This window comes from Dendronephthya gigantea, unplaced genomic scaffold (assembly GCF_004324835.1).
Source record: "Dendronephthya gigantea isolate DGI-Jeju-01 unplaced genomic scaffold, DenGig_1.0 000108F, whole genome shotgun sequence".
Classification (NCBI taxonomy): Eukaryota; Metazoa; Cnidaria; class Anthozoa; order Malacalcyonacea; family Nephtheidae; genus Dendronephthya; species Dendronephthya gigantea.
Genome location: NW_021163118.1, coordinates 702603 through 723177, shown reverse-complemented (window position 1 = coordinate 723177; position 20575 = coordinate 702603). Strand labels below are relative to the sequence as shown.

At 36.1% G+C, this 20575-nt stretch overlaps 2 protein-coding genes across 2 annotated transcripts; both read right to left on the bottom strand.

Annotated features, from left to right (window-relative positions):
• Positions 1–10317: 10317 nt before the first annotated feature.
• On the bottom strand, positions 10318–14037 carry LOC114534848 (lactadherin-like). The gene is made up of 3 exons (XM_028556320.1): positions 13780–14037; positions 12500–12825; positions 10318–10665 (listed from the first exon to the last, which is right to left on the bottom strand). Exons 1-3 carry the CDS (start codon positions 14003–14005, stop codon positions 10525–10527), a joined length of 693 nt encoding a protein of 230 aa, XP_028412121.1. The 5' UTR covers positions 14006–14037; the 3' UTR covers positions 10318–10524.
• Positions 14038–17250: 3213 nt separating this feature from the next.
• Positions 17251–19052, bottom strand: LOC114534852. The gene is made up of 4 exons (XM_028556325.1): positions 18263–19052; positions 17976–18085; positions 17654–17823; positions 17251–17503 (listed from the first exon to the last, which is right to left on the bottom strand). The coding sequence occupies exons 1-4, from the start codon at positions 19013–19015 to the stop codon at positions 17313–17315; spliced, it is 1224 nt and encodes a 407-aa protein (XP_028412126.1). The 5' UTR covers positions 19016–19052; the 3' UTR covers positions 17251–17312.
• Between the last annotated feature and the right edge of the window lie 1523 nt (positions 19053–20575).

Below are 20575 nucleotides of genomic sequence, written 5' to 3'. Positions count from 1 at the left end.
AAATCTTACAGGTTATACCCGAACTAGCGCCGTCCCTCTCTCTTAACTTCGAATTACGTTATTTACATTAAAGAATCCGTCCTTTTTTTTTCATTTCATTACATGACGTATGCAGTAACGAGTCCTATTTTTTCCTTCTTAAGTTACATTTTAAAAGTATTTGGTAAACCAACTGCTATATGGATAACCATAATATACAGGCGGTTGCTGGTAAAAGGCAGGAATAGGAAAGTTGGGCGTAGAGTTTGGATAGGTTAGGTAATAATTGGCAAGAGGTGGATACGGGCTTATGGGTAAGGTCGGGTATAGTGGAACGGGAAGCCAACTCATTTCTTGTGCTGGGAAGAATCCGTTTGCCGTCTGAACACTCGATAGGCCCGGTGGAAACTCAGTTTGGTTACCCATCGCATCGTAATTTAGCATGTTAGGTGGTCGTCGCGTCCGAGAGGATCGTCCAAGCGCATCTCTCTCTGCTACATCTTCATTAGCCGTATTACTTGAAGTTACTGCCTCTTCTGTTGTTTCATCGATATATTTTCCGTGATTCTCACCCAGTTCTTCTGATATTTCCGAATCGGGTACTTCATGCGTCACCCCAGCTGTGGCCGGTTGTTCCCCCTATTGGTAACCGTGGAGGTCGCCAAAAAAGCAAAAGGAATGGCAAAAATCCCGTAGCGTTATTCACCGTACAGTTGTACGCATGCACTACTTTATTTACTGACAAATGCCATTTCCTTTTCTGATTTTCTGGTAATGTTCTCAACATGGCCAGTAACGTCCTATTAAATCTTTCTGCCTTATCGTTGGCCTGTGGGTGATAGGGTGTTGTTAGACGTTGTCTGATTCCGGTGAGCTTTTCTGACTGGCGAAATAGAATGGTTTCGAATTCTCTGCCTTGATCATGTAAAATATGTTACGGGAAACCAAAACGGAGAGTAAAGTCATTATACAGTCTTTCTGCATGCCGCAGTTGTACTGGATTTGTCAGCCCCTAAATGTCCCATGTCTACGTGTAGTTCCTTGTATACCGTAGTGTGGAATTTTATTGGAAAGACCATTTGTTTGTTTATACCACTTTCGCGACGTAATACTCCATCCTTTCCGATCTTGAGTTCATGCCGTTGCCGCAGGAGAGTTTTGGTATTTGTACATTCATTCTTTGCGTTTTGAACCGATGGACGATGCCCATCAATTTGAATTATCGTACCCTACCGAACAATGGGTCTTCGTTTTGTGCTTTTAAAATTGCTTCGCTATATCTCTAGCCCATCAGTCCAAGGGCACTCTGGATTCGGTTCAAATAACACAAGAACTCGCGTTTCCAAGTGCTTAACATCAACGTGGCAAGCTACTTTTATTGATTGTCCTGGTTAGATTAATAAGTCTCGTTTAGTTGTTTTGACATTACATTTTTTTTTAGCATCTGTACGAGGATGCAAGAATCATGTTCCCAAGACACAGAAGGGCAATTAATCGTACTTTCCTTTTCAAACATTTGCATTGTTTTCAATCTTTGAAGTGTAAACATGCAATGACGCGCCAAAATTCAACATTCCCGTACCCAAAAATTTGCGGTGCCGTGCTGAAAAAGTTGTAGTGTGAACGGGGCTCTAAAAGTCAAAGTCGCGTTTTGTTTGCCAAAGCTGTCTATTACAGTTCACTCGACAGGCCTATATATACCACTTATTAACCGAATTTGAGGTTCGTACTAGAAAAATATCAGACCGAGGTCTTGACAATACGGACCGAGCGATAGCGAGGTCCGTACATTGCAGACTGAGGTCTGATATTTTTCAAGTACGGACCAAACGTATTCGGTTAAAAAGGGATTTATTATATGGCATACAGTATTTAGTTTATTTATTTATACAATGCGCTGCAGCATTCTTGCCGGCTCTTTCGCCAGCCAGTCGCCAAGCAAGCACTGAAGTGGTTTCCAAAACTTTGTTTTTTACTTGTTAAATAAGAATGATACATTAATATAAACAAAAATCAAAGATGAATAAATATAATATTCACATGTACCAAATAATGCTCTTCTTCGTCCATTCTCCGTCGATATTTTTCGTGTCAATAATAAAAGTGCAAGTTTGTTTTTGTTCAGAAATATGAGAGTTGAACCGTTACTACGGCAACGGTCTAATATCGGGGATTCCAGACCGGCAAAGAACCAATCATGGAGCGCACGACATTTAAGTACATAACAGCGTACCATACATATAATAAATACTAGTAATAAGTATCATAAACGTATCAACATTAGCTTTCCAAGCAGACAATTTCGCGAAATAATAATATAACACATACTCCGAAAACAAAAGTTGTTAAGCAAAAAGACTACAAATTTCAGGTGAAATTAATTTTAATCTTATATATATAGATGTATGTCTGGTTTTTAACAAAGAAAGAAAGTATTTTGGCGAACTTCGGCGAAAAGATAAAGCTAATTAGTTATTATTGCACTTTATTTATTGTAATGATAAGGTTTTTTTAATATAAAAGTGAGCGATAAAATTACACGACGTTTCGATGTCATCATAACATCACTTTCCAGTGAGTAAAAACTAGAATAAACATGTCCTTATATGCTATGAGCTAAAAATTTGCATTTGTCCTGAGCAAGGGCTAATCGACCATGACAATGTACAATAAAAGTGGATTAATGAAATTCTGCAATACATCATCATCAGCAACTAGAGCGGCATTTGACCGCCCGGTTGGGGCAACCAAGCGCAGAAAATTTCGCACTAAGCCTGTTGGACAATATTTCCTTTGTGGTTTAAACACAAAATGCACAGTTTTTTGTAATCCCATGTTAACGCGAACCAAATTCAAAAGCGTGTGAATTTTGCGGCATTTGAGCGATTACCTACTGCCGCACAGAGGCAAATAGCCCCTTTAAAATATTGTAACCATTTTTTTTTATTTCTAGTTTTGTAGTTGTTCCCTTTCAAAGTAAAATTTTACTACTGAGATAATTAGATGTCATCACAATGCACATAATAATTTATTATGGTAAGGTATAGTTATACGAACCACTTTTTGCGACGTTTAAATTTCCTGAATTTTTATGGAAGAGCATGCATAGGAAGATACAGCCAATTGAAAATATATGTTTTGTGTATTTGATTACCATCGCAGTACCCGACTCTTTATAAACAGTCCAATTAAAACCATTGTTGCTGTATCCAATCGAATAAGAGGTCGGCCACACTCTGCTATAACATGATCCTTGAGTTGAAAAACCGCGGCCTGTGACAGTTGTCCTTTGTCCAAGATCAACTTGAAGCCACGAACCAACACTTCCTGCCGCCGTTGGTCCCCATGAACAAGAACTGCCAATCTTATTCAATCTCGCAAAGAAAGAGCTGTACTTACTGCTATATACCACTGATCACAGCGATTACCGAATCGGGTATTTTGCCGCTTTCATTCAGAAAGGTTTGGGATTTGTGCATGGAACTAGCAGAAAGTTGAATTTCAAAATACGATTGCCCAACTCAATACCATACATAGACAAGCGAAATATAATTGTGCGCCAGGTAACTCCCGCTTACGTACGAAGTAACAATGTAAAAAAATGCGAGAGAAAATATTTTCAAAAGACCGCAGCAAGCCTTAATTCGGGGTCAACTTGGACATATTAATTTACACCATTAAGAATGAAGATTCTTGGTCTGGTGTAAATTAAAACCTAACAACAGTAACTTTTCGGGTAAAATTGAGGGCAATTTTTATCCACGGATAGAGTGTAAGGATATACTTGTGAAGTGCAAAAATTCATACATGTATAAGCGTATAATGCAACACCAGTTGTAGGTTAATTCAAAACCCTACAATATCGTGTTAGTTTACCATGACTTGGTGTACGCCTTACACCACCTGTAGGTAAAATTACCCCATCAATTCGGGTTAATTTACATTAACTTGTTGTGCGTATAACACCAGTTGCAGGTAAATTACTCCAATATTCGTGTTAGTTTACCCTAACTTGGTGTAAGGATGGAGGCAGACATATTTACACCATTTTAGTGTTGGTTGATCACTCAGAAATTTAGGGTGATACGGATTTGGCAGTTCCGGAAATTATATTTTTAGTTTAAATCGGGGATGGGTTACTGCATGCTTGTATTTCTAATTAATATATAAACCCCGCAGGCCTCTTAAAAATTTCCCGCAACCAAATATGTGGGTAAATGTCTGATAACAAAATTAATATACAACACCACAATGCACATGCATACCCGAAAACGACATGCACTATATCTGTACAATACCTGCAGTGTCCACACAAACAGCTTCATACTCAGCAATATACTCTTCAACTGCCTTCAAAACACACTTGCAACAGCCTTGAGGGAGATTGTTGCCTAGTGCGCACAATATTTTTCCTGCTTTAATCTTCTCGTTCAGTATCGACTTGATTTCGTCACAACAGATTGCTTCGCCATACATCGTCATAGAAAGAATACCAGCGAAAAGAAAGATTATCGTGCTACCTATTTCTTCTGGTGGTGATAATAATTCGAACAGCTGATTAAGTTCTAGTCAAGTCAAGCTATATATATATATATATATATATATATATAATAATATATATATATATATAATATAATATAATAATTATATATAATAATATATATATATATATGCCTTTAAATTAAAAAGGCTGGAATCGCGAAGATAGACTAAAATGGAAAAGAAACAGGGACTGTAAAATTTTGACTCAATGCCACATTCTGGGGTAAGCATTAATTGACAGACATTTCTTATTTTTCCCCTTGCGGTCATCTGCGGTTGCTATATCCGTTCGGTTGCAACCGAACAGCAAACGAACCGAACCGCAACCGCATGCAGTGTTAGGTGATTTTTGTTTTATACCGTATATGCATGCCTTATGCATGCACTGAAATTTCTAGGCTTATAAGTGTGTGGAAGACAATGCCAATTTTTTTCATTGTCTTATTTCACAATGCTTAAATGATTATAATTTATTTAATCATGTCGCGAAACAAATTTTGCAGTGAATAAAATCATATGAAGTAAATCAAGTTTATTGTTTTTATCTTCGTGTTTCTAATATAAATAATGATTTCATATTTATATTATTAATTATAAAATATAATTTCCATATTTCTAATATGATTACACATACGCATACGAGAAACATTCGTGAACGTGTTAAAAATACTCTAATCGGTGTATTCGTGAACTATAATCGAGACACTCTAGTCGCATAGGCTTTGACGGGAGAAATTATCTATATCCTATGTTAATTTACATAACATATATATTCAGTGTCGATCCTCCTAATCCATTTTTCAGTAAAAACGTAATTTTCTAATACACGAAATTTAGAAATATATTCCTTCCCAGCATTGATTAATTTTATAACGCTCCGGTCTACGAGTTTTATTTGTAATGTTACAATATGTGACAATATTTCATAACCGCTACTGAAGATGAAGTCTCAAGAAAAGAACGGAAGAGGTCACAAAAAGTCTGTAACGAGATTTTGGAAGTAATTTAAGGCTTGTTTGAAATGAGAAAATATTGTTTTTGCCATTGTCTTCTATGCACTTATAGGCCTGCATAACTTCGAGTGCATAAGGCATGCATACAGCTTTACCACATTCAACCTTCCTCACTCTCTCCGGTACATGTAAGGAGATTACGTTTTGATTCTTTACTCAATGATTGAAATACGCTTGCTTTTTAAAAAAAATGCTGAGGCAACGCAGCAACTAAATTGAAAAAGGAACAGGGACTTGTCTACTAATCACTCAATTTCAAATTGAATTGTCATACCAATTATGTGAAGAAATTCTACCAAGCGAAGATTAAGCATGCACGTGCATGGTAGGGGTTTCCGACTAGAGTATTTTGTAAGCACGTCACACAGGCGCAGAGGCTCATGCGCATCAATAATAGATCCTTCTGTAGCACGTATGGCATTAGAGAGCTTTAGATTTGCTGCGGCTACGAAATTCGTCACTGTAGCGCGAAACAAACGTTGTATGCATACGCCACCTCGTGCTGGCATGAAAACCACTGCAAACACAATAATGAATGGGCATGGTAGAAAACACGGGTAACGGATAACCGGATAACCCGATAACCGGATAACTTGATGACCGGATAGCCAGATAACCGGATAACCGGACAACCGGATAACCGGATAACCGATACTCCAGTAACTGAACATTGATAGATATCAATGTTCGATATCGAAATAAAGATTATAGACAACATTTCTAGCCTGAACGGTAAATTACCTTGTATTCATTTAAAAGGCTCTGCGTGAACTTTATAAATATTCGTTTGGTTAAGTAAAAAACAAATTCCGAATACACAGGAAATCTTGAGGAACAAAATGTTAATAAAACAAGACACATGTTAATTAAGACTGTAAATTTTCGACTTTATTGCAAAGTCATCTTGAGACAGAATGAAATACAGTACTTTAAAACGCAAATATATACAACAGAGAGAAATTAAAAAGAGCAAAGAGAAAGTTGTAGAGTAGATGTAATAGAAAGGTTTGTTATGTTTGATTAGGAGTGCTTCAAAAAAGGCGAGAAAATAACACCGAATATCTCACTTCAATCATGCATGCCGGTCGTCTTATGCACAATGTTTGTGTGATACTTTTGTCAAAATATATTACTTTTTGTCCTTTTTACTTTTTGCCAAGTTTGAGGTCAAGCACAGTCTGCCTACCTTTGACTACGATCAGCTTCAACATTTGTTTAATGTAGTGGAGTCTTCTACAAACACTGAAAGACATCTTGATTCAAAAATTTAAATAGATATTCTAGTTACAGAAATTAAAGTTCCTGTTGCTCTAAATCTAATTTACCGTTTAGTGAAAAAATGTAAATATATATATACAGTCGTTATCAAAAAAGGTTGTCATATGAAAAAATATACAAATTCGTAAATATCGGTCACGTGATTTTACTACATACGTTAATTTAATGAGAAATCGTTGGAAATCTGTCGTGAAAATTTCTTAAATGTCATAGTAAGCTGAACAATATTGTAATAATAAAGAAACACGTGATAAGTGATCAAAATAAGCCATGTTTAATGGTCACGTGATTTGTATTTATATATTTCTATATATATTGATAGGGACAACCTTTTTGATAACATATATATATATATATATATATATATATATATATATATATATATATATATATATATATATATATATAATATATAAATTTGTGTGTCGGCGCAGGTATAGAGCTACATTAGCCATAGCATTGAAACCACATTAGTTTACTATACAGTCTGTGTAAAAAAAGATGCAACTTCTGCACGCTATTGTACTTGAACGACTCTATAAACGAAAATTCTTTACATTAGGAAAGATCTAGCTTTTAACGCTCGGATGAGATGCCAACTGTTGAAAAATTGAGCGCATAGAATGCTGATAAAAATGTTACTAGAAATCACATATTTTCACCTTTGAGCCTAATTGAGGAGTGCCTAACAAAGGAAAAAACCATTAATAACGAACATGTCAGAGCCTGTGCTGGTTTTACAACATATGTTTATTGCAAGAAGATAAAAAAATACGTCTTAGTAACTATAACTCTCCTGACGAAAGCCCTCAGGTAGAAACGTCGAGAAGGAAAGGAATTAAGTAATTAAATTAATTAAGTGATTTAAGTAATACAATTAAGTAAAGTATCCAAGATGAAAGAGTGCTGGATAATAAAACAATTCATGAAATAAAATCAATGAAATATTCTAAAACTTGGATATATAGTTCACTAAATTCTGTGTTTCACGTTTCTTCGGAAACGATCATCATATTAGTATAGCTAATAATTTTAGTTAAACATTAAAGTGAAGGTTAATTCATGTACTTCCGTATTTTAGCCGACACATGTTATTTGTTTGCAGTTATTTCCTATATTCTTTTAATTAGTCAGTAATATCTTGCGTCAATCATATCACGTATCAAGCCTTCATGCAGACTAATTCGTAAAAATCGTTCATAAATTTAAAGCGTTCGAACGTCAAACGTCAAAACAGATCGTTCTCTACCGGTTCGTTCGTTATCCGTTAGTTTTGCCGTTTCAAGATAATATCGTTAACCTATGTTTTCCCGTGCAAGGTCATTTTTATTGTTTTCCTAGTACTTGCATGCATGTCATTACCCTATCATTACCCTAGTTTTATTATCATAAGTGCCATGAAATGGATTAACGCATGCGGATATCAGTAACGACGGAGAACGTGCATGTCTGTCAGCATGTTTAAACTTACCCTAATGAAGGAAGGTAATTCGTTCCATAAAGCATGTCGCAAGAACCTATGAAAAATGTGTAACGAGCATGCACAATTTTACAGTGGAGTCTGTGGAGACCAGAAATAACCTAATACTGCGGCTACATGCAGTTCGGTTGCAAAAAGGAAAAAATATGCAAGTGAAAAAACATGATCGCGGTTGCCGTTCGCCTCCGAACGAAATGTTATGAATTTTAAGAAAGGTCTGCCAAACCGAGTTAGACGGAGGTTCAACATTGCTCTGACCTAGGTTAACCGCGGTTTTGTTCGGCATATTAAAACTTTCTCACTCTATGGCCGTACAAACTGTTGATTTCAGAAAACTATAAGTTATAGTATTAAACAATTAAAACCATTCCAAAATTAAAACACTGGTAATATCATATGTATGAGGAAATTAGTATTCTCTTGGAGATGTTTACGCAAGTATGTGGTATTGAGTGATAACTTGACAGTCCCTGTTTCTTATCATCCTTTAGAGATGCTGTTTGCGCCGTGTGCTACAGGTAGTAAAGATATTTTTAGGGTAAAGCATTCGAATAATGGCTAACAATAATAATACGGCGTTTATGGTTTAGCAACGTTTTCCGCTAAAGCGTGAATTTCAGTGCTTTAAACATAGGGGTTGTGTCCAATGAGCTGTAAGGTTAATAATGTCAGGTCGTGACAGTACTGTCTTGTACTCTCAGGAGTTGTGCTCATTTGATACGAATTCTAAAATCTAAAATCTTTGTGGTGTAAGAGTATGAATGTAAATCTCAAATGGCCATCTTTTTGAATTTTATTTAAAGTCCTATCAGCAAAGAAATCAGGTATCGATATCCGATGTTTTTATCACCAAAATCTTGCGAAGAAAGGAGGATGAACAAATTTTGTAAAAAGGCTCTATAAGAGTGTAAATTTCTTTTCAACAAAACAGAAATTATTTTTATTGCGCATGCCCCACCCCTTTAAGGTGGTCTTATCATTCTGGCTACGCCACTGCATGTCCACTACAAATAATTTTTTTTTAATTTTGAAAAATATAAAAATCTTTTCATGCCATGTTGCACGGCAAAATGCTCTAATTGAAAAAAGACTTGTAAGAGTCTTCAATCACTGTAGTTAACCATACCAGACAAACCCAATGGTGGAAAATTGACAATTTCTGTAAAAACGATAACAAACTAGCTAGGTTTTAACGAAAGAACGACAGGATTGGTTTTATTTAATTCTTGATATTTTTGCCTCGGAGATGAACCAGTATTAAACGTTTTACAAGCTATAAATATAAAACTTCTGCGATCTATCTCGAATAAACAGTCTGCAAGTACTTCAATGATTGTAATAATATTGAAGTTAGTATGAAATTTAAAAAGACAGGCAGGCACATTCTGTCGTGTAGACAAACTCCTACAAGCCCGTTATGTATCACATTATATAAATTAATGATTTATATTAGGTTGTGCAGGAAGCGAATTACAATATAAATATAAACAGTTTTGCATGCGCTATAGCAAAGAAAATTGTTTTACCCAACTCTATAAGCTACGTTTTGCTGACTGTTATTTAATTTAATCTCAACGAAGAAATCTTTAGTTCTCGCCCTTTGATAAATAGTGTATATGTTTGGCACAGCAATCAATTAGTGTGCACTGTGCAAATAAATTTCTCTCAGTTCGCAGACTCTTAACAAAAGGAAAACAAAACCCTCATTCTTATAGCTGATAACGTCATTCCTAAAAAAAAATACTTGGAGTAAAAATAAAGAAAATATGGAAAAGCACTATATATAGGTATATTATAAAGTACGAATAAATTCATATTTTTATCGCACTTCTATGAAATTTTGTGTCATACAGCAAATTTAATTAACGCCTTAATATAAACTTCATTTACGTGATACAAATCGATCAATCAAAACAAAAGATTACAAAAATGAAAATTGAAGTGGATATTAATGAGAATCTCTTCGTTTCTATGGGTTTCTTATATATACGTTATAAACTGAGGTTAGAGAACATCATTATATAGTTAAAGTAGTAGAACTGTGACAAAAAGTAAATCCCCCATTTTTTCTATTTTTTTCTACTTCTATTTATTGTATAATTATAGGATGTAACATGAAAGTCTACAAATGAAAGCTTAAGCATAGTGATTACCGCAGGCACTAAACATTTTAAACTATTCGGAAATTTACTATCAAAACAGTGCGTTTTATGCAACAGATGCAAGTTCCACTCAGTGACAACCGTACAACTCGAGTCTCATTGTAGGATAATTTCTCCATGATTTCGGCAGCACACGAATGTATCGAGCATTGATTTCAGTTTTAAATGTGTTGGTAACAATGGAGTCTCGATCTTTGTTGCCTTGGAAAACCTACCAAGTCAAATAACACAAGGATTAGTTTTATCATATTTAACAAGTACGATCGTACTTTAGTGGACCAGGAACTGCGTGACCGAGTTTTTGAACTGCATGCATTGTATTTACAACAATAGAAAGGATAATGTATTTCTAATCGTTTGCGTATTCTTATATATAGGCTGAATATTAATGATATATAGGCTGAATATTAATGATATGTATATTTTTGCTGCACATATAGTCAAGAATTGCTTGTAACTTGCTTTAACGGTCAAAAGTAAAAATTCGAACTCCGTCAATCGATGCGGAATATTGCTTAGAATAATAGTGCCAAGTTTCATTCCGATCAAACAAGTAATGATAGAGCCTTAGGGTTTTTTTAAAGAGCGTCGCCCCCTATCAAGAAGAAGAAGAAGAAGAAGATTAGCAGCGGTTAGGGACCAGTTCCTGGTCCAATAAACTTATACAGTTATACAGTTACAGTTAAAAATTATACAGTATTATTATGTTACACTTTTCCATGCATCTAGGGCAGCGTTTTCCCGCCTGGTTGGGGACAACCTTCGAAGAATATTTAACACTTCAGTCGCTAGGAAAATATTCGCTTCACGGTTTAAACACAAAACGTCATGCCAACAATGCTGCCATGCATATTTGAACTTCATATCCATGCACTTTATTGTAATTCCACGTTAACACATGCAGAAACAAAGAGCCCCTTTAAAATATTGTAACAATTTTTTATTAGTTTTAGTTTTAGATATAGTTGCTTGTTTTCAAATATAAAATTACTACTGAGATAACTAGATGTAATCATCATGCCCATAATTATTATGGTTTATAATAGTATAACGTTCATACTACACGCGTGCTGATTAGTCGAGAAATGTGTTTCTTTATTAAACTGCATGTATGAAAACTCGGGACGTATCGCGCCAGACAAGCCAATAATGAAATGAGAAATTGGATTTCAATAAAATCACAATACTGTATTTGTACAAATTCCTTCTATTGAGCTATATTATTTTGACAGAAATAGAATTTTTTTTCTATTTCTTAAAAGGTAGATTTACAGGAGCCTGCTCGCAGACTGAATTAGGGGGCCGGAACTGATTCAAGGGGAAAACTCAGTCGGCTTAATTGCGGGCTTTTTCATGTACGGCGACGTAATATAAACTGCATAATAATATGATAATTATTTGGGCGCACCCAATACTAAAATCATGGCCAGGAGCGCCGAACAGCAAACGGCCATGTATTACAGCGCCAAATTTGCCCAGCACATCCCAGACATTCACAAAGGCTACGAAATCCGTTACCAGTAAACGTGAACTGGTCAGTGCGCTGCTAGAATTGTTGGAAACACAAACTAAAATTTCACATTCAACCCCAGCTGTTTGCTCAACATATAACTCCTTTAAATGAATTGTAGATCACACAGTCCGCAAGGCTGTTCACGCAACGGTGAACATCTATATCGTAACTGTACTTTGACGACGCCATGTTTTCATTTCATACAGTGTTAAATCATCATATTTCTAAAAATAACTTATTCAAAATAATTAGCGACTAAACGAATCAAAACGCTTGATCTATCGTTGATATGTTTGAGCCAATCACGTTCAGTTACTTAAATCCTTGTAAGTGTTACGTCACCGTACACGATAAAGCCTGCAGTTCAGCAGACTGAATATTCCCCGTTTAATTTCCGGTCCCCTAAATCAGTTTGCGAGCAGGCCAGGTAGATAAACGACTCACTTTTTGCAACATTAGAAATTTCGTTGAATTTTTATGCAAGAGCATGTGGGAAGCCAGAGCCAATTGTAAATATGAGTTATTTGATTACCTTCGCAGTCCCTGACTCTTCATAATCAGTCCAATCAGCACCATTGTTGCTGTAAGCAATCGAGTAAGAAATCGCCCACTCTGCATGGTTATAACATGTTCCTCGAGTTGCAAATCCTGTGACAGCTGTTTTTTGTCCAAGATCAACTTGTAACCACGAGCCAGATCTTCCTGCTCGGGTTGGCGCCCAACTACAAGCACCGCCACTCTTATCCAATCTTGCGAAGTGAGGGTGGTATGAATTACTAAAAGTTGTTGATGCTGTGATTTCCGAATCGGGTATTTTGCCGCTTTGCATTCCCAATGGTTTGGGGTTTGGACATCGAACTACAAGAAAGAAGTTCTATATCAAAATATGATTACTCAATACCTCTATATACCATATAATTATAGTCAGCCGAAATATAAGCGTGCGCCATGAATGACCATCATCCCAATTGAAGATAGAAAACTCTCGCTTAATAAGTAACCATGTGAAGAAATGCAATAAATAAAATATTACCAAAAAGAATCGTTTCCTAGTTCATTTTACTTATCAGCAGCAAGCTTTTGGGCAAGCTACCAAATGTTGATGATACTGTAATGGTTTGGGATTTGTGTATGGAACTAGCAGAAAAAAGTTGAATTTCAAAATACGATTGCTCAACTAAATGCCATATAATATAGACAGGCGAAATATAAGTGCGCGTGCCAGGCAATTTCCGCTTACAAAATAACCATGTAAACAAATGCGCGAAATAAAATATTCTCAAAAGAGTGCAGCGAGCCTTTCGGGTTACCTCAGCGTAAAATGCCATGCCATTTGTAAGTTAATTTAAAACCCTACAACGTTGTGTTAGTTTACCATGACTTGGTGTACGCTTTACACCACCGGCAGGTAAAATTACCCCATCAGTTCGGGTTACTTGACATTAACTTGGTATGCGTATAGCACCAGTTGCAGGTAAATTACTCCAATATTCGTGTCAGTTTACTAATTTACTCTAACTTGATGTAAGGATCGAGGCAGACATTTACACCATTTTTAGTGTTGGTTGATCACTCAGAAATTTAGGGTGATACGGATTTGGCAGTTCTGAAATTATATTTTTATATTTTAGTCTAAATCGGCGAGGGGTTTGCGGCATGCTTGTATTTCTAATTATATAAACCCTGCAGGTCTCTTAAAAATTTCTCGCAACCAAATATGAGGGTAAATATCTGATAACGAAATCAATATAAAACACCACCATGCATACGCGTGCATACCCGACAAAGACATGCACTATATCTGTACTGTACCTGTATTGTCAGCACAAACAGCTTTATACGCAGCAATATGCTCATCAACTGATTTCCAAATATCTTTGCAACAGCCGGGAGGGAGATTGTTGCCTGGTGCGCACAGTATTTTTCCAGCTTTAATCTTCTCGTTCATTATCGACTTGATTTCTTCACAACAGATTGCTTCGCCATACATCGTCATAGAAAGAATACCAGCGAAAAGAAAGAACAACGTGCTACCCATTTCTTCTGGTGGTGATAATAACTCGAACAGCTGATTACGTTCTAGTCAAGTCAAACTAATTCATATGTATATATATATATATCGTGTGTGTGGGCGGGGGAATGAAATTGTGTCCAGGGGCTTCCAAGTAGAGTTTTTGTAACACGTTCACGGTAGCACTTATGACCTGCTATTAATATGCACCTATAATGCAATTAAGCTTCTTTAGCCCCGATAACAGAAATTTTTGTATTCCCATGGGACTAACCTTGCGTGCCTTTAAAAAAGGCTGGATACGCGTAGGCAGACTAAAATGGAAAAGAAACAGGGACTGTCAAGTTTTCACTCAATACCACATTCTAGGGTAAACAGTTGACAGACATTTCTTAAGATGTTTTCGATTTGATTATTGTGTTATCGTTCTGGGCAATTCATAATATTCCGTTTGGAAGCATTTTTTTTCCGGTTGCGGTCGTCTGCGGTTGCTATTCGTCGACCCCAACCGAACAGCAAACGAACCAGTGCTAGGTTATTTCTGCTCTATACTGTGTATGCATGCCTTATACATGCACCGAAAGTTATCTCGGCTTATAAGTGTGGAAGACAATGCCTGATTTTTTTCATGGTCTCATTTCACAATGCTTAAATTATTAGTTATATCGCGAAACAAATTTTTTAGTGAATAATATCATAGTGAAGTAAACCAAGTTTATTGTTTTCTATCTTCGTGTTTCCAATATAATTATGATATCTTTTTTACATTAAAAATTATAAAATATATAATTTCTGTATTTCTAATATAATTATAATATCATATAAGTGCTACGAAATGAATAACACATACGCACGATTGTCTCATGTTTAGAAAATACTCTAATCGGTGTAATACCGTGAACTAACATCGAGACACTCTGGTCGTAAGGCCGTGACAGGCGCAATTATTAAATAATTTATAATATGCTATGTAAATACGTATATGTATATGCATACATTCAGTTTTCCTCCCGATCCATTCTTCAATAAAAACGTAATTATCTGTACACGAAATATGCAAATATATTCCTTCCTTGAATTAATGAATTTTTTAACGCTCCGGTCGAGTTTTATTTGTACTAGAGTTATAATATGTCATAACAGCTACTGAAAATGAAGTCTCCAGAAAGGAACCGAAGAGGTCACGAAAAATCTCTAACGAGATTTTGCAAGTAATTTAAGCTAAGCCTTGTTTGAAATGAGACAATATTTTTTCTTACATATTCTCCTATACACTTATACTGGATGACTTCGAGTGCATAAGGCATGAATACAGCTTTCACTTTTAACCTTTCTCACTCTCTCCCACACATATAATGCGATAACTCTCTTAACAACGTAGCGACTAAATTGGAAAAGGAACGGGGACTGTCTATACTAATCACTCAATATCAAATTTAATTGTCTGCCAATTATGTGAAGTACCTCCTCGAAGCGAAAATTAAGCATGCACGTGCATGGTAGGGACTTCCGTGTACAGTATTTGTAAACACGTCTATGGTGGCCGAGAACTGCCATTCAATTTTTCCAAAATAAAATTATCAAAATTAATCAAATTGAAACGAATTTCAAATAAAAGTAATTTAAAACAAAAGAAAATCAAATTAAATAGAATATTTTTTAACACTAAAATAAAGTTAAAATAATTTGAAAGTAAATTCAAATTTCCACACGGCCTAGAGCTGCCACAGTATACCATAATACCTTGCGGGCATCTTATTTGAAACACGTGTAAAATGTAAATGTGTTTACTAAAACTGTTTCATCATGGCTGATCGAGCATGGCAAACATATAAGGAACAAATGAAGCAGAAACGCCTTAAACCATGCAACAAAAAGAAAGTTGATTCTGCAAATAAAACGGACGAGCTTGTCGTCCAACAATTATCAGCTGAGGTTGCTGGTAAAGCTCAGAAATATCTTCGTGTCGGCCCGAGAGAATTCGTACCGTTCAATTTTGATGAAGTCACAATTGCCAACATAAAGATAGCTTGCGAAAAGCACTTTGCTCACAGAATGGGAAAGAATATGTCCTGCGATGTACTCGCCGGGGAACAAGGTCCTTCTTGTAAGACCGTAAGTCAAATTCCGAGCACGAAACTGATTCATATTCGCTTTATTCCCGACGCAAATATTGACATCGACCTGTCAGCCGACTTAAAGAGTAGGCAGCTTCCTGCAACCAGTACTAGCAGCTTGGCATCTGAAATTTCTATCATAAGAAAGCGAAAGGTGGAGTCGACTTTTAGCGAAGCTGGTTCGAGCAGCCTGCCTAAAGCAAAGCGTCTCCCCACTGGTTCTAGTCCAAGCAAATGCTATCCGAAAAGCTTGTCAGTGCTTGACATGATTAAGCTGGGAAAAATTGTTGACAAACATAAAACAACTGTGATCCACTTGTTTTCATTTGACATTGACTCAATGAGCTGGTGTAAGGTCGCTAAAACTGTTGAATTTCTTCTGGATCCGGAACCTTTAGGTGAAGGAGGATTTAGAGCTGCCTATAAAGCTGCAAGTCAGCATGCCGATTTCAAAGGCAGATCTTGGGTCGTAAAGAAGTATTTGCCTACTGCTGTGTCCACCATTCAAGCTACCAATCTCACTGTGGTAGATCACAACAAGAGAGTGGTGCAAATGCACATGCTGGCCCGCAACTTTGCCCTACAGCTGAAAGAAGAAGTTACAAAATATCCATTGAAAGCTAGTGAATATGGTGAACAAATGAAGTACAGAAGTATTTTTTTGGGCAATACAGATGATGGTGAAAGCGTCACTGTGGAAGAATTTGTTGGTGGTTCCTTTGTGAAATACATCAACAACACTGGTTTATCATGTGTTTCTAAAGATGATCCTATTGGTCAAAAAGCCCAATGCCTTTCTCATTTTTCGTTTGAAAAATCTGGAAAGAAATTAATGGTTGTTGATATTCAAGGAAGTGGGTGCAACCTGTATGACCCAGAAGTTGCTACATACAACACAAGTGATGATGACGAAATCCTCTTCTGTGCGGGTAACCTTGCTGGTATTGCCATCAATAATTTCATTGCTCAGCATGAATGTAACAGGTTTTGCAATCTCATTGGACTGAGCCAGCTAATTTAAGTGTATCTTTTAAAGTGCCAGGACACTACATTTGACTTCACATTTTCTGTTGCTAATTTTGTTAAGTTGAAATGCTATCTGAACAAAATTTTTGAGAGGAGAGTAATTTTTTAGAAAAAATGCATGGTGCTTCTTTGAGATTAAACAACAAAATATTTATTTTTACAGTGTAAAATGTAGGTGTAAAACAGTTTTTTTACTGAAAATTGCATTTCTGTTTCAAGTACAAAAAGGTATCTTTGCATTCACTTGGTTCGACTCTATCAGGATAGGGCAACACTCTTTCACATTCAGCTCTGAATTCATTTTCAAGAAAATCTGTAGGAACTTCAAGTACACCAGAATGAATTGCCACAGCTTTAAGCTCTTCTTCAGTCACAGCCCACCCTACATTAGAAGAATTGTTAGCATTAGAAGCATTAGAAAAGAATACATTGTCAGTTAAGGTTAGGGTTAGGTTATGGGCAATTTTGACAAATCAAACAAAAAATCAATAGTGTTCATATTATGCAATTGATTCTACATTCTACAATTTACCTTTATCTTCAAATCCATATAATTCAGGGAAACTGTATATGTGGTTTGGTATTCCATCAGGTAAATTTGTATTCTTCTGGGCACGAATCCGATGAGTATTCCACACAGACTCTTTAAAAATATCCAACTCCTTTTGAAGAACTGGGATCATCAAAAAAGCAAGAAGCTTCCTACATGAAGTGAAACACATTATAGTATATACCTGGTACATATACATTCAAGTACAAAGAAATATTCAACCCTATTACCTTGCAAGATTGCCAGAGTTAAATCATATGTATAGTGTTACACAAATTACTAGAATAAAAAACAGTGGACTTACCTATCATTTGGGTTGAATGGATTATATTCATTACTGTCCTTTAGCCAGTTTAGGTGGTGTTTGAAGTACTTCTCTAAACGTTCATGTAATTCTCTCCACCAACGCTCAATCTAGTAAAATAATGAAAATTAATTGTGTGTTACTTTGGTTGATTATTCAGCTTCACCATACAAACAATTATACATTCCACCCCCAATAACCCTTTTAGCAAAACAGAGCCTCTTGAGTGATAAGGGCAGAATTGAAAGGTAACACTACATGTAGTTTATTATATTGATTGCCCTTACTTGATTTGAAGTTGAAGGCCCATATACAACTGTATCACTCGACTCCATATCCCCATGATTTCGGCGTAAAAATGCGTGCATGGTTGCCATGATGCCGGTCTCAGTACCCTTGTCTAGCCGCATTATAGATGCAATAACCATGTTTTCATACAAATAATCTAAGTACCATCTGCCTATTATCTTCGGATCGCTGTTGCTCACCCAAATGCGAAGCCATAGAAGTTTCCGACTTGCAGAATCAATGCAACCATAAACTGCCAATGGAAAAGTGGAATTTTGATATCCCATTAGCTTGTCGTGGCCGTCTAATGAATGGACCCAATTTGGGCCCTTTGTCGTGAAATTTCCCTTCCCTCTCTTGTTCTTCTTGAGACCAACCCCACCACGTTGTTCCAAGCCTTCTGGGTCAAGCTCACCCATTACTGCGTGCACCAAATCTCTTGGTACATTCAGGTTGTGCTCCTGTCTAACTTTTTTTTGCATTGCTCGATACCCAAGCAATTGACCAGGTCCGTTTAACTCTTTTTGAACTGCCTCTTTAACTTGATCAACCGTCACGTTTCTATCTGTGCGTTTTAACTCGAAATAACTAAGTCGTCTATCCAAAGTTCGGATGCTCCACGCATACTGTGGAAAATCTCTTCTTAAGAAATCTAGCATCTCATTGCGTTGATAACCTTCCCTCACGTGCCTTGCCATTTGTTCTTTTAGCTGTTCGTCTTCAACCCAGTTGTTATTTCGAAAGTACGCCATGTTCGAAAAAATGCCCGCAAGGTATTGTGGTATACTGTGGCAGCTCTAGGCCGTGTGGAAATTTGAATTTACTTTCAAATTATTTTAACTTTATTTTAGTGTTAAAAAATATTCTATTTAATTTGATTTTCTTTTGTTTTAAATTACTTTTATTTGAAATTCGTTTCAATTTGATTAATTTTGATAATTTTATTTTGGAAAAATTGAATGGCAGTTCTCGGCCACCATACACGTCACACATGTCCACATGCTAATGCGCATCCATAATAGATTCTTTCGTAGCACGTATGACATCAGAAAGCTTTAGATTTGACGGCCAGTGAACTGTATATTATACGGAGTGGTAACTTGGTTGCTAAAAGTACGCCTATGTTTATGTCTTTAATCACTCATGCATGGATTTTGCTTGTGGAGAATTTTACAAACCCTGTAACGTTAATTGTTGCAAATGAATCTATATATGCGCTGCATGTTTTGATGTTTAGTTTGCTGATGATGCATTGATTAGTTTGACATTATATAAACATATATTTAACTCAAGGCTTTCTAACGCTTAACCCGAATTGTGACGCAAACCGAAATGTATATATGTATATAATATTATAGCATAATATAATGTGAATAGCGGTATAGCTAATAATTTTAGTTAAACATTCAAATGAAGGTGTATTTATGTGCACAGTGCACACATACTTTCGCAAACACATTCAATCAATAAACATTCTCTCAGAAGCGTTCGAACGATTAAAGTTTATGAACGGTTTTAACGAATTAGCCTGAAGCCTTGAAGCGCGTGATATGATGTTATTGACTAATTAAAAGAAAAGGAAATATGTGTCAAGCAAGAAACATTTGTCGGCGAGGTACATTAGCCATACTATCCAAACCACATTTTTTTAATAATACAGTAGTGTGTTATTACTATTGTACTATCTTCTAATCTTGTAAATATTGTACTATGTTAGTATGCATTATTGTACTATCTTTATATTTTCTCTGTATTATTCACACGCCCCTCCTGGAAATCAACTATTATTAAAGTTGAGTGGGGCTACCGTGTTTTACATTAAGTGATGTATATATGTACTATGTATGTGTATGTGTATAAAAAAAGATCCAACTTCAGCACGCTATTGTACTTAAACTACTCAGTCTATGAACGACATTTCTTCACATTCGGAAAGATTTGGTTTTTAACTATTGCTTGATATCCTGTCGCGTTTCGCCGCGATATATCTCAATCAGCTTTCACAAACAGACTCAGGAAAAAAAATACCACCGTTTATTTACAAAACACAGCCTTATATACATTAACGCCCACACTATACTATACAATACATTTACAAACACAATACAAAACTGGGGTATCATGCGTTCAATCATGCGTTCGTTTAATCATGCGTTCATGTTCACAACATCGCCCCCACCCAAACCATCAAATTGTCCCAATGATGGTGCACTCTCTAACTGTCCGTTTCCGAATTCCAAAGTTCTGACTGATCACCACGATAGGCCCATAGACGATTCCGATGAACCACTTTAAGTTTTCCCTTCGGGTTT

Excerpts from the sequence above, each read along its gene's own strand:
- LOC114534852 (XM_028556325.1), bottom strand. The coding sequence starts at position 19,015 with ATGGCGTACTTTCGAAATAACAACTGGGTTGAAGACGAACAGCTAAAA. Across the intron at positions 17,824-17,975 it reads CCATTCAACCCAAATGATAG|GAAGCTTCTTGCTTTTTTGA; the intron begins GTAAGTCCACTG and ends CACTTCATGTAG. Across the intron at positions 17,504-17,653 it reads ATATGGATTTGAAGATAAAG|GGTGGGCTGTGACTGAAGAA; the intron begins GTAAATTGTAGA and ends CTTCTAATGTAG.
- LOC114534848 (XM_028556320.1), bottom strand. The coding sequence starts at position 14,005 with ATGGGTAGCACGTTGTTCTTTCTTTTCGCTGGTATTCTTTCTATGACG. Across the intron at positions 12,826-13,779 it reads TGTTTGTGCTGACAATACAG|TTCGATGTCCAAACCCCAAA; the intron begins GTACAGTACAGA and ends TCTTTCTTGTAG. Across the intron at positions 10,666-12,499 it reads AAGAGTCAGGGACTGCGAAG|GTTTTCCAAGGCAACAAAGA; the intron begins GTAATCAAATAA and ends TTGACTTGGTAG.